Genomic DNA, 15,522 nt, shown 5'->3' with positions numbered 1-15,522 from the left:
TATTATTTATTTAAATATGTGAATATTTTTATTCAAACATACACTAAAACTAATATGCTGTGATACTAAGTTCCTAAAATAAATAAAGAGGAAAAAAACGAGCACCAGCCAAGTTTCTTGTAAGCTGTACGTTCTAAGAATCTTTGCCTTTTCCATCATTGAAAAGGAGATGGACGAATATATATAATATCTTCTGGGTAAGCGCGCTACATCCTACATCCCATCCTCCTTACCATCATTTACCATCCGATGAGGTAAGACCAAGCGCAAACCCATTATTAATTAAAAAAATATGGGATTTTTTTTCTTGTCCATTGTCTATTCTTATTCGCTAATCTGTAAAACCAATGTGGCGGTATATTAAAAAATTAATTAATTTTCTTATTCTATGTCGAAAAATACGTGAAAATAAAAAATTTAAACCTAGTCTAAATTATGTAACATTATGTTATCTGTGTCTGAACTAACCTTACCATCAGATGAGTTGCCCCCTCCGATAGATCTCTCGTCCAATTCGAACGGGGATCGAAATTACGACGGCCTGAGCCGAGGTTCGAACCCCTAGCGGTGCCCTCAGACTAAAGTCGTATCCGTCAGGCAGGAGTTGGCCTTCAACCGCTCCATAAGTCCTTCTGCGGGTTTGGAGTGCCATCTGCACTCGCTCCCTAACGTCCGGTGAAGCTGTAAAGGCCAGCTGCGGCCAACAGCATTAGAGTAGTCCGAAAAAAAAAGATAAGTTGTATGCTTGTTTGCCACCATCGTAGTATAAATTAGGGTAAAATTTTTACAAACTTTGAATGTCTTTTTTTTTTATTTAACAGTTTAAAAATAAGTAGAATTAATCAAAATCCTTTCTTAGCGGATGCCTACGTCATAACATCTACCTGCATGGATGTATTATACATATAAAACTTTAGTAGTTTTACACTCTAGAATTATTCTATCTATTAAAAAAATCCGCTTCAAAATCCAAATCTCAGCCCGCTCCGTTTCATGGTTTGGGCTGTGCGTTGATAGATCACTATGTCAGTCAGTCAGTCACCTTTGAGTTATATATATTTAGATAAGTATTGTACAATAATGCAATATTACAAACAAACAGTAATTCCTATTGTCTAAGCAATAATAGACTATATATACCGAATTCAAACCAATCGCTCTACTAAAAAAATATAGCAACAAATAGTAGAGATGTGCTAACTCGTAATTAACATGACTCGAGTTAACTCGAGTTGACTCAAGTTATCTGGAATAAAAAGTTTTTTTTTATTTTTTCGAACAATTCTAAAGTTTTTGGGCGCAGCTAGCCTTGAAAGCTTCACCTAACTATAGGGGGCGAGTAGAAATGGCACTTTGAAGCCGCGGAAGGACTTATGGAACGCATAATCTTTTTAAATGATAACATAATCGGACGAATATGCGAAAAAAAAATTATAACAACCTCAAATCAATATTGAAATATTTGTGACGAGTGAAAATTGTATGATATGAAATGATCGGAAAATTTCATGTCATTGTTGATTCGATGACAGACTCATGCTCTCGGTCTTTCACTTGATGCATTCATTTACCAGTTGAATTCTTCCAACTCGAGTTGGCAAAATTCAACTCGAGTTAACTCAAGTTGATGCATCTCTAACAAATCGCCGAGTCCCATCCGTCGCATACGAGAGATGGCAGCCGCTGTGCAGTGCGCCGTCACAAAATAAATATTAAATGTTTTGATTCAATTTCTCGCGGCTCCCTAGCACTCCGGACCTCAGATCTATGCCCTGTTGAAACACAGATACTCTCTAATACTGCAATAATACAGCACAGCTCTATATTGACATCTACAGATATAAATAAAATTGGAGTGTCTGTTTGTAATATTGAAATAACCGTTTTTACTACATGCATATGAATATAAATACGGTACATACATGAAAATAACATTTTTTACAATATTTGTCTGTCTGTCTGCTTGTTCGGGGTAATCTCTGAAATGGCTGGACCGATTTTGACGGGACTTTTTTGGTAGGTAGCTGATGTGATAAGGAGTAACTTAACATAAAGACTTATGACACCTACTGCACTGTGCTAGCTGTGCTGTTATGTTGTTGACAAAAATTTACTGTAATGTTACTATTCTGTTATCCTACACAATTTGTATTGTTTTGGATGAATAAATAAATAAACTTAGGCTACTTTTATATTACAAAAATAAAATAAAATTCCACGCGAACAAAGTCGCAAGTACAGCTAGCTGGAACTAATATTTCACGTAAACGAATAGTTGTTACGTATAATTCAGTCCTAAAACTATTTCCATGAAATTTAAACTTGGTTTCTAGTTATTTAAATAGTTGTAGATTTGACAGCCTCGGTGGTCTAGTGGTTACGGTCTAGCGATTTACATCCGTTGGTCGCGGGTTTGATACCTCGCACGGAGCAAACATTTGTATTTATGAGTATGATTGTTTGTATCGGTCTGGGTGTTTTCTATGTATATTATGTATGTATTTACAAGTATCTAAAGTAGTTATATGAGTTGTTTTATACCCATAACTACGGGAGTATCCCCGAAACTATGGGATATCCGATTTAAAAAATATCCGTAACCGTAACCGAATCCGAAATAAATGTTTCGGATAATATCGGATAGGGTCGAAGCCTAATTGAGACGCGTTATGTAACCGTTTTTTTAGCTATTTGTATATAACTTTAAAAATTCATTAAAACATTAATATCCGTAACCGAAATTATCCGAAATAATTTCATATCCGCATCCGTATCCGTATCCGAAATTTCATATCCATAACATCCCTAGTGTTCATAGCCCATACGCAAAAAAGCAGCACCTCAGTGTATTGTTTGCAGCCTACAAGCCGCAAACCAGTGATGTTCAGGCACTGCCCAGAGACATACGCAAGGACGTATTTACAAGACCACAGCTTATAATCAGTCCTATTATATTATCATAAATAGTAATAATTGTCCAGGGTTATGTATTTATAATGCTGGAAACATAGTTTCCAGGGCTGATTTTCAGTTGTTTCTCACAGATACACAGCCTAGCATTGTATCCATATATAAAGAGGCAAATAAAAACATAGGTACGGTAGAAAGTGTTTAATTTCTTTTACATATAAAAATATTTAAAAACAATTGAAATATATTCACATGTCTTTGATTTTAATAAACAATAATGTAAAATATATAAATAGAACCGGCAAATTGTACTGTATTTAAATAAAAACTTAATTTGCGTTTCACATTTAGTTTGACCGTCCCCGCCATTTTACAATACAGACTCTGTCAACTGCACAGAGTACGTTATAAACAAGAACATTAATTATACCACAGACTATATATACTACACAAATGCACACAGAAAGTACGTTTTTTTATGTTATTCTTTCCATTACCCTCGCGGGTAGATAATGCATCATTAAAATTATTGAACCGCTCCCGCAGACAACGAGTCATTGAATAATTATGATAATTGTCGAAAAATTATTGAGGAACAAATTCTATAAATCCACGGGGATGGGTACACGGGGCCCCGCCCCGTCCCCTCGCGGCCGAAACCGTCGATTATCGGTAATTTATGTCGCCAACCGGTTTTGATAAAATCATTAAATTCGCGGCCTGACTGAATTTAATTTCGCCTTTTTATTTTATGAGCGCCGTCATCGCGCGCCATTCGTTTTCCCATGTGCATTAATTTTGTTATTATTGTATGCTGTTTTATGACGATGCCCCCTGTTGCTATATGATATGTTGAATGTGTGTATTGATTCATAAATCTGTCTGAGAATAAATATTTTTTATGGTATTTTCCTCGTTATCGGTGCAAAAATAAATATACTAACTACTCGCACCGGCTTCGCCCGGATGTACATGTATTATACATAGAAACCTTCCTCTAGAATTACTCTATTTATTAAAAAGAACCGCTTCATAATCCGTTGCGTAGTTTTAAAGATTTAAGCAAACATGGGGACGGACAGACCGTGATAGCGACTTTGTTTTATACTATGTAATGATTAAACGATATACCATCGAGGCCGTCATTATGCTGAGTTGCGGTCCACATTTACTCTATTTTTTTAATGTTTGTAAATGGTTGTACATTTTATGTTATTATTGTTTATAATTACATGAAATGCAAAATTCAAAATTCAAATATCATTTATTCATGTAGGACCTTTTAGCCGCTTATGAACGTCAAATTTTTACATAATTTTAATTTTTTCCCTACCGTCCAGTTCAGTATATAGATAGAGGCAAGGAACTGATCCTTGCCAGTTTTTCTCAATTTGATCTATTGAATTACTTTTTTTTATAGACCGTATATTTACAATGTATATTTATATAGGTCTCTATGTCTAATATTAAAAGAAAATCAGGTGCATGAACAACTATTGCCATGCACGCTCGTCATTCAAGTAATCGTTTAGTGAGTAATAAATAAGCTTTGCTCAGTAAATATATAAGCCATTTACAAACATTAAAAATTGTTATTTTTTGTAATTTACTATTGACACAACACGAGTCAATAAAATATATTCTATACAAATTATAATTTATTTAAGTGTTTCTAACAGATGTTTAGCGCTCTTAGTAAAATCTCTGTTTACATAATATAAACGATCTATTTACCATTGTACATATAGCAATTGTTGAAGAAATCACGGGTCTATCCGTGACCAAGACATTTGTATTTATCAGGATAGTGTCAAATGTCAAAATTTCATTCTCCGTTACTAATGATGTGCCCATGTTTAAGTGGAAAAAGATTAAAAAAGAAATTCACTTACTTTTCCAGTTATAGGTTTTGACGACCTCAGCGGTCCAGTGGTTTAGCACGCCGCTTTACTGGTTCAAATTCGAAATATCTTTATTCATGTAGGTCTACTACAGACTCTTATGATATGTCAAATCTACCGTCAGTTCGGAACGATTTCGAGATGAGAAGAACTGACAAGGAACTCAGTTTTACTCGCTATAGTGTAGATTCACGAGTGTTCATAACGGTCGGCCGCTATGTTTGTTATGTATTTACAAAAAAAATGGTGCTTAAGTATTTCTATCAGTTCTTTAGTGCCTATAGCCTGTATGTTTACATGTACTTACTTTTAGTAAATATATATTACTAGCTTTTGCCCGTGGCTTCGCTCGCGATAATTTATCCCCTTAGGGGTGGAATTTATAAAAATCCTTTCGTAGGGAATGCCTACGTCATAGTAGCTTTATGCATGCAAAGTCTCAGCCCGATCGATTTAAAATTGACAAAGTTTCATATAAACTTTCATTATTTATCCCTATTTTATCCCCTTGGGGGTAGAATTAATCAAAATCCTTTCTTAGCGGATGCCTACGACATAACATCTACCTGCATGCCAATTTCAGCCCGATCCGTCCAGTGGTTTGGGCTGTGCGTTGATAGATCACTATGTCAGTCACCTTTGAGTTATATATATTTAGATTTATGACATAGGTATTATTTTCATATTGATTACATTTGCACCGGCTACAGTTTCTCTGCACAACCTGCGGTTGACTGGTAGAAAATGGCGTAAGGCGTTAAGTCCGCCATATGTACTTTTACCTTGGTATTTTGTGCATTGAAGTTATATAAATAAATAAATAAGAAATAAATATATCTGTTTCACTGGTCTAGGGGTTTAATACAACGCTTTACTTTCTATGGTCGCGAGTTCGATTCCTCGCACGGTGCACACATTTGTCTTCGAGATTGTTTGTATCGGTCTATAGATTTTCTATGTATATTATGTATGTAAAAACAATATCTAAGTATTTATATGAGTTGTATGTACTTTTACCTTGGTATTTTGTGCATTGAAGTTACATAAATAATTAAATATATCGCAAGCACTGCTTAAATAGGGACTAGATGCCGCTATGTGAGTTGTAGAGGGATATTGCACTGAATAAAATATTTTTCTTTCTTTATTTCTTTCTTATTATTATTATAACTAGCTGTACTTGCGTTTATTTCGTCAGCGTCATATTTAACATTTTTTCTAAAATAAAAGTAGCCTAAGTTACTCCTTATTACATCAGCTACCTGCCAAAAAAAGTCCTGTTAAAATCCGTCCAGCCATTTCAGAGATTAGACGGAACAAAAAGACAGACAGACAAAAATTGTAACAAATGTTATTTTGGTGTATGTACCGTATTTATATGCATGTAGTAAAAAACGATTATTTCAATATTACAAACAGACACTCCAATTTTATTTGTATGTATAGATTATTCCCCTTCCGTTGCCTTCTAAATAAATATTTATTGATGTTGATTGGGAATCAACGTCTTTATACTCGACACCATTGGGCTTTGCGGCGAGAAATTCTTCTCTGCATTTTCTACCGCATATATCACGGGGAGTGTTCTGAGGAATTGTTCGGATTAATACCAGCTGCTGAGTTTCACCACCGTACCACCCGCCAGAAACTAAAATACCATCCTGATCATCTGGATGAATGGCGGCCCTCCACCATGTATTTTTCTAAAATTTTTCAGCACCCATAACCACATTGTGGAATCACCTTCCAGCAATGGTATTTCCGAACCGATACGATATTGAAACCTTCAAGAAAAGAGCTTATTCCTTTTTAAATGGCCGACAACGTACTGGCAATTCCCCTGGTGTTGCGGGTGCTCATGGGCGGCGGTAATCACTTACCATCAGGTGAGCCGCATGCTCGTTTATCCTCTATACTATAAAAAAACACTAGCTACCCACCCCGGCTTCGCACAGGTGTGCATGTATTATACTTATAAACCTTCCTCTTGAATCACTCTATCCATTAAAACAAACCGCTTCAAAATCCGGTGCGTAGTTTTATTTATATATTTTAGTTTGGAAACAAGATTAATAATATTATTTAATCAAATTTTAAGTCCTTTATATACACATATACAAGTAAATAAACTGAGCTGAATTATTTTCTTAGAAAATACAAAGGAAATGAAACACAAGAGCCGTTTAAACACAATATATTATTAAAAAAGAAAACGAAACAATATAAGAACAATATTGTAAGAATTATGTTTACAGTAGAGTTTAGCGACAGTTGCGGACGGCGAACTCACTCCGAGCGGATATAACCAATTTATTTTAACTTATGTCCCGCCTGATGGTAAGCGATAACCATCATCTACATCTATATACATAAACGGCACTACAATAATCACGTTATCATGTGATACTCGTAAGCGATTACCATCGTGTATATACATGAACAGTACTACGGATATCACGTTATCATGTGATACCCGTGATATCTCTCATGCATAGTGATTACTGAGGACTATGACGTCATGCCTCTGTACACTGAAATTTCTTACCTTACCCCATCCTCCTTTTATTTGTAGATTATATGAAAGTCCTTAAATTTTTAAACAAATAAAAAACCTCATATTTTAAACCGGAACATACAAAAGCAAGCTGTTTTTTTTAATCCTAATACTGTTAACCGCAGCTGGCCTTTACAGCTTCACCAGACGATAGGGGGCGAGTGCAGATGGCACTCCAAATACGCAGGACTTATGGAGCGGCTGAAGGCCAACTCCAGCCTGATGGATACGACTTTAGTCTGAGGGCACCGCTAAGGGTTCGAACCTCGGCTCAGGCCGTCGTAATTTAGATCCCCGTTTGAATTGGACGGGGGATCGATGGAGGGGGATTGAGTTATTTATTTATACTCTTTGTTGCACTAAATATAAAATAATTAGAATAGTAAGTATGCATTAACTGATACTAGCGGAAGGACTGATGGAGCGGCTGAAGGCCAACTCCAGCCTGACGGATACGAGTTTCAAACGGCAACGCTAGGGGTTCGAACTTCGGCCCGGGCTATCGATTCGATCCCCGTTTGAATTGTATCGACGGGTAAATAGGCGAGACACTTGGTAAAATGAATGTTTTTTGGGAGAAATAAAGGAAATGTTTATAAGTTTGTATTGTGGATGAATGGAAAGGAAACAATAAAATGGATTGTACGAAAGATATGTAAAGGAGAGTAAGCTTAGATATGACGACCGTGGAAGATGACATACAGCGCCGACCATAAATAATGGGATAATGGCAAGGCAATGATGATACAGTGTTGTTACTTTCTGTCCTGCACTGAACAACGCATTGTTTTTTTTATACATATATCAAGTCGACTAATGTGATATGATCTTTCTACGTTTGGAGTTGTTTTTTTTTATGGATGATAATGGAATGGTGACACTTGCGTAAAATGAATGTTTTTTGGCACCAGTAGAAGATGATAAAATGAGCATGAATGTTTTCACTAAGAGTTTATCATAATGTTTTCTGAAACCGGAAAATGACAATATATTGCTAAATGGATATTGTTTGCAATCCACACCCATAGCATCCCCTTCCCCCGGAATGGAGTTGTTAGTAATATGGACTGATGACCCTATTCCTAACAAGGTACCATATCAGATTTATCTTCACGCGGTTCTCCGTGGAAACCATCATGTTAAATTGCTGGTGAATTTGTCATGATCGGGAATAATGGCAGGGCAATGATGATACAATTTTGTCACTTTCAGTCCTGCATTGAACGCCAAATCTCAACACTGAACAACGCATCATCCTTTGTTTGTTATATGATCGACTAGTATATTGAATTGTTAATAATATGAACTAATGACTCTGTTACCAATGTACCACGTCAGGTTACTGGAAACCATCAGAAGATGTACTAACTAACCATGAGGCCACTCATTGTCATTATATCTGCCATCCTACCAGCTGGTGTCCCCAGTGAACTCCATAAACTGCTAATCAATTTGTCAAGATGTACTAACTGACCTAAACTCATTGTCATTATATCTGCCATCCTACCAGCTGGTCCCCCGCCAGGGAAATCCATAAGTGAGGTCAGTTAGTCCATTATATACAAATTTATTGTTACGATAGACTAACTGACCTCATGGTCATTTTAGTATCTCCCACTGGTGCCCCGCCAGCGTATACCGCTGGAGCAGGTAAGTGTACCATTACCAATATGATCAATTTAATAAAAAATATTCATCCGTCATCCGCCGCCACTGACCTCATGGTCATTTTAGTATCTCCCACTGGTGCCCCGCCAGCGTATACCGCTGGAGCAGGTAAGTGTACCATTACCAATATGATCAATTTAATAAAAAATACAGTCATCGCCGCCCGCAACGTTCGCAACTCGGAGGCGTTGTCACTCAGCGTGCGCGCACGCTCGCTCACGTTCCACGGGTACGCACTTGTAACATTCACACAAATCCTCACATATTTACAAATGGATTATCATCTGACGTCTATTAGATATTGCTCGTCTTTATTGATGTTTCTAATGTTACAAGTAATCACGTAACCGCTAGGACAAACAAACTTGTATATGCAGGACAATATTTAGGCGTTATATCCGTTAACATCTTTTAGAATACAATTGTGACATAATATATTTATAACGATTTTTTACTTAGAAGGGTGTATTACATATTCAAATATATAGAATTATATTTACATTAATGTATTTAGAAAAAATAGGATATAAAACAATATTAGTTATACAATATACAGACGACATTAAGGTTTTAAAATAAAAATGAAAATAATTTGACAGATTATAATTACAACATCGTAGTGATATAAAAAATTGTGAAATAAACAGATTCTAGTGTCTGTTAAATAACATAATTTATAATGTAATAACTCCTAACATTTGAGATTGATCAATCTTCTATAATTATTCATTATTCCAAATCAATACAAAACTGTTCGTTTTTGAAACGCAATACAAATACAGTACTTAATTTTTCCAGCACTCCCACCGACACAGCTGTTCGAATATCACATAGAAAAACTAAACACCTTGTCTATGTTTAAATCCTGCATTTGAAATAACATAGATCATAAATCATAACATTTTTAACGATACATAAATATCATAACCAACTAGGTGATTACTTTAGCCTAAAAGACTTTCAAGACAATAATTATTACAAATCATATATTGCTATTGAAGGGCATTATATATGTATACATATATATAATTATATATATATCCAAGTCTGTTTGTCCCATACAACCAGCCTCGGCCGAAGTCACCGGCCGTACGTACTCGCCGTCTTTACTGGCGCGTGTAACAATCAGCAATGACGGCGGACACATACCTGTATTACTTACTATCTCTACACGCGAACTATTTCCCTCTCACATAACCGTACAGCTACATACTAAGATCGGTGGCACTGTTGATACCCAAGAGTCTTTTATATCATAATCACATTTAATATAATTTAAACTGGCAACACTGAGGCGCGGACGGGGGACAAGCGGCTGACAGCGAAAAGCGCGCGAAATCAGGCCACAGAGTAATATCATAAAATCAGAGACAACACATTTTTATCACGAATGCTACAGATTATAGCGTCTAGTCCACGCCTCGTTTGATATAGATCATTCGCAAGTGCGCCATTACAAGCACTAATGCTGATAATATATTCAGAGCAACAGTGCCCCGCGTCGCCCGATACATTATTTATAACTATATCGATATATCTATTGTTACATAACTCGAAACACAATATACAACGCACAGTCCGTGAATCCAACCCATCACTATAACTATATTCGATTCGATAATACAACTCATTTCATTACAACGTCCGTACCGTCGAAGTCATCTCGGAGCACAATTTAAATAATCATTTATATTAAACATATATAAATCTCGTACACTTCATAAATATAAAAAAGACTCGGCAAAGCGTGACGGCCGAGCGCCGGCCGGCGACGAACGAGCGATACAAACGACGCGGTCATAAAAAAAGTCTCACATACGCTACGTCATAAACTTAATATAAAAAGAAACGTTCGATTTCAATAACTCGACATACCAACATCACAGCGTGAGGTCATAAAAAAATCGCACATTAGACCGTTCCACGACTCCCACGACACGACGGCTCGGGACCTGAAGGTCCACTAGTAGCACTCTCTAGAGAATCGGCACACGGATACACCACACTCGCGCTCACACTGACTATAGCTCACATAAGGCGTCGGATGTGCGTATGACATACATATATACACGGCTCGGGGGCACGGCGCCGCTTCCTCACGGACGACCCGCCTCGCTACGAGTACACGTACGCGTCCTCTCCTAGTCGACGATCAGTCGGTCGGTTTAGAAAGTGGAGGACTCACTGGGCGGCTCGGTCAGCGCCGCAGCAGCGCCGGCATGGCTGGCAGGGCCCTGGACGCGGCGCGGGCCTGGCGGGCCCCGCGGCTGGGTCGCGGGCGAGATCAGCGCCGCAGCAGCGCCGGCAGGGCCGGCGGGGCCCCGGGCGCGGTGCGGGCCGGGCGCCGGAGCCCCGGGCGGGCCCCGCGGGTGTGTCGCGGGCGAGGTCAGCGCCGCAGTAGGGCGGGCAGGTCCGCGAAGGCGCAGGCCCCGAGCGCGGCGCGGGACATGCGCCGGAGGAGGTCCCGCGTGTGCGCCACGCTCGCCTCCACCGGCGACACCCACGCCATGCCCTGCGCCTCTGCAACGCCACCAGTCGATATACAAAAACCCAAGTACGACCCCCGAGCTGAGCTACGTATGAAAAGATAGCTGCCATCGAAAACGATCGCCAGTTCCAAAGACCTAGTCGTTTTAGAAACTGGTGTAGTATATGTGCCCGGTGCCCAAAAGGACGGGACCTCAAGGACCCCTATCTGTTCACATCGGAGAAATACCGAAGATGTTGAGATAGAGATCAATCCACGTAACTTCTACTCGATCGTGCGATTCCAAAAATATGTCGATAACATTATTGGCAAACACGATTTCGACGATGATTTTGATGATGTCGATGATAATAATCATGATTTTAATATTGATGATGATAATATCATCATTGTCGTCCACATCAGGCATTATGATCATCACCACCACCATCATCGATGTACCGATAGAGAAAGGACAATGGCAGTGCCTTAAAGTTTCACATCTACTAGGTATGTCCCATATTCCTTTTTTTTAATAACGATTATTTTAATCATAATTAATTTAATGTAATTAGTATGCATTACCATAGTAATTAGAAGTATCACAGTATGTAAACATACCGAGTATGGCAGAGTTGAGGGCTTCGCAAACGGCCTCGCGGCGCACGGGCTCCAGCTGCCACCCCACGGGACTGTCCCACGGGTTGCTGTACGCCAGCAGGCTGAACGCGTCCTGTACCACACACTCTCGTACACTCACCCACAATAACTTGTGCATACTTACAATTAATATAGGCAATATTGCCTACTTTTTTTATAATAATAATACCCTAGGATAATTCACGATTCATTCCCAAGGAAGCAGGCAGAGCTTGTGTTAGTGTAGTACCCACTAGACAGCTAGTAATTTTTATAAATACTTACACATTTTTATTTATTTATATACGCAACTATCATCACAGAAATAAACATACATAGTATCCATAGAATACCAGGACAGATACAAACAATCACTCAAGAACACAAATGTTTGTACCGTGCGAGGAATCGATCCCGCGAACACCGCAAGTAAATAAATTTATGACCACTATGGTGTGCTAAACCGCTACTTACTAAAACTGTGATAAATTTGAGTTTCAAATTAATTAAAACTAAATGGCGCTGTATGATTACCCAATATTTTGAACAATGATACTGACCTCCAACATTGACTTATGATAGGGATCCTGCTGCAACTTCTGGCTCATGGCGTAGAGGTCGCGTCCGAAGGCCAGCATGCGTTCGACTGAGGCGCGCGCGCCGCAGCCCTCGCCCTCGCCCCCCGCGCCGCCCGCGCCCTCCCCCGCGCACTCCGGACACCCGCAGCCGCCTCCATGCAACACAACACAACCTCACCGGGCGTTCGCTTCGCAACGCACCGCGACGGGACGCTACGCAACGCTACGCAACGTACCGCGACGCTACGCAACGTACCGCGATGCTACGCAACGCTACGCAACGTACCGCGACGCTACGCAACGCTACGCAACGTACCGCGACGCTACGCAACGCTACGCAACGTACCGCGACGCTACGCAACGCTACGCAACGTACCGCGACGCTACGCAACGCTACGCAACGTACCGCGACGCTGCGCAACGTACCGCGACGCTACGCAACGCTACGCAACGTACCGCGACGCTACGCAACGCTACGCAACGTACCGCGACGCTACGCAACGCAACGCGCGTGCCGGAAGTGACTAGAATCATGCTCACTATACGCTATTTATTGTTATATGCATAGAAATTTTATCATTTCTGAAAATGTTTACAACAAACATGTAAATTTTAGACGAGAAAATAAAATGTAAAAACCGTTATCAATTTACACTAATAAAGGAGGTGTTATCAAATCACGAAGATTATTTATAACTAGAGTTTCTTCTTGGAGTTAGTGATATATTAATTTTACTATTACCGTACTAGTTTCATCACCGAGTCCGCTAGATCTCTGGCTAACGGACTCGGTGATGAAACTAGCTTTTTACATGAACTATATACTCTCGGAAGAAAGAAGTTTTAAACCGGAAGGAAACTGGTGACTCCGACCTATTCCTGTCCGGCTGACCAATAATCTACCACATTTTACATTGAAACCCAAATTATATATATATGGCTACCCGCTTCGGTTTCACACAGGTGTACATGTATTATAAAAAACTTTCCTCTTGAATCACTCTATGACTAACAACTGCATGAAAATCCGTTGCATAGTTTAAAAGACCTAAGCGAACAGACAGCGACTTCATTTTATCCTCTCGTCTGCGAAGGAGCCAATGATGGTACTCGGACACTATAGCGTCATCTGTGAGAAGTCTTGTAATTGGTCTCAGAGATGGACCGTTAACATCATTTTGACAGCTGACAGTTGAAAGGATATGTAAAGATACATCTGATATGAGATCGGATAGTATACCTAGCGAGCACAATTCGCGTCACCTTCATCCACATGTATTAAAGTTTAGTAAACAGTTATATTTGGAAAAAAAAGAAAATTCTGTATTCGAGCGGCGCATCACCCGCGTCAGTGAGTTAACTGTGCGCGCATACATAACACTGTGACTTGGCGCGTCGGAACATGCTGTTAACCCCATTATATATATATATAATAAATGTAATATATAAAGTTACTAATATACGCAATAATAAATAAAAAGCGATACGTTCATATAATACCATGCGTATCCCAAAACCACCCCGTGACCATGCACCCACCCCGTCCCCCGTCCCCCGACCCAAGGCCGCGCCAATCCGCGGAGACCATGCCATCAAATATTAAAAAAAACAATATCAAGTAACATAACTGTGTTTACTACATGCTAGTTATATTGACGTTTCTTAACTCGATTTGTTTTGTGTAAACAAGTGAAATTACGACAACGTGAAGGATGCTGTTTTCTGTATAAATATTTAAAGAAAGCAATCTCAACAAATGCAATGGACTATAGAAAAGATCAGAAAATTCTTTATTCAAATAAGACTTTTGAACAGTTATACATATTTTTTTAATTAACCGCTCATTCACAAAACAATTTCATCACAAAAAGAACGATCAAAAATCTTACGAGAACAACACGCTCCTTGCTCGTTTTCGGTATTCTTTTACGTTTGATAACCTATTACGCTAAACTTAGTAACTTGGCAGATTTCAATACAATTCGACACACAGACATACAAAAGGAATTTTTATATACCTAAATACTATAAAAAAATCTTCAACCTCTCGATTTACACCCAACTCTCACAAATCTCTGGTTAGTCTCATCCTAACTTCATAGCGCTGTGCGAGTTGTTCAGAGATACTTATTTATTAATATATCCACATATTTAAGCCTTTTATATGTCTTGACAGGTAGTATGTTAATACAACAATAGTTAAATAATTCTACTCACGCCAACATAATTTGTATTGTATTTCAACGAAAATCACATTATCACCAAAAATACATACTCCTAAATTCTCTGGATGAAGTGTTTGATGGATGGGAAAAAGTGTGACATGACTGTAACAATCAACGAGTTAAAAAACGTCCAAAATTAATATAAACAAACAACATGGACTTACCTACATCGCGTCGAGCTTGCTTACATAAAACATTAATGTAATAAAACGTACTTACTACACGCCTCTCGTAGCATGACTTGTTACATGAATGTTAGTGATCATCGTGTGGTGATGATGATGACGATCGGTGATGTTAACAATGATACGATAATAGAACAGGACCCATTGAGGGGTGAAAACGAGCTAAAAATAAACCTATGGCAGAGGACACAAATTTGCAGGACATCCAAGTTAATAGAGGAATGGAATCGCAAAAAGAAATACAAGCATCGACAAATTATGAATGTTAAGAATGTATTCTCCGGTCTTGTATGTATTTTATTTTATTCTTGTGATCGTACCGAGGATTACATTATCTTGTTGAGTATTTGTAATTTTCTGTAGGTTAGCATTGTAAGTTGTGATCAGAGGAATGG

At 38.7% G+C, this 15,522-nt stretch overlaps 1 protein-coding gene across 1 annotated transcript in view; it reads right to left on the bottom strand.

The window, feature by feature from the left end:
- Nucleotides 1-11,409: 11,409 nt before the first annotated feature.
- LOC131844030 (ran-binding protein 9) overlaps nt 11,410-15,522 on the bottom strand; it is a 64,478-nt gene continuing 60,365 nt past the window's right edge. Inside the window, exons 11-13 of the mRNA XM_059192815.1 lie at nt 12,700-12,869; nt 12,122-12,233; nt 11,410-11,553 (exon numbers count right to left, since the gene is read on the bottom strand). Of these exons, the coding sequence (XP_059048798.1) occupies nt 11,420-11,553; nt 12,122-12,233; nt 12,700-12,869 (416 nt within the window). The 3' untranslated portion in view covers nt 11,410-11,419. The remainder of the gene's footprint in view (nt 11,554-12,121; nt 12,234-12,699; nt 12,870-15,522) is intronic.

Source organism: Achroia grisella, unplaced genomic scaffold (genome assembly GCF_030625045.1).
Source record: "Achroia grisella isolate CSIRO2021 unplaced genomic scaffold, CSIRO_AGI_Agris_v1 utg3654, whole genome shotgun sequence".
Taxonomy (NCBI): Eukaryota; Metazoa; Arthropoda; class Insecta; order Lepidoptera; family Pyralidae; genus Achroia; species Achroia grisella.
The sequence above is the reverse complement of the archived record's forward strand: the minus strand, read 5'-3'. Positions and strand labels throughout refer to the sequence as shown.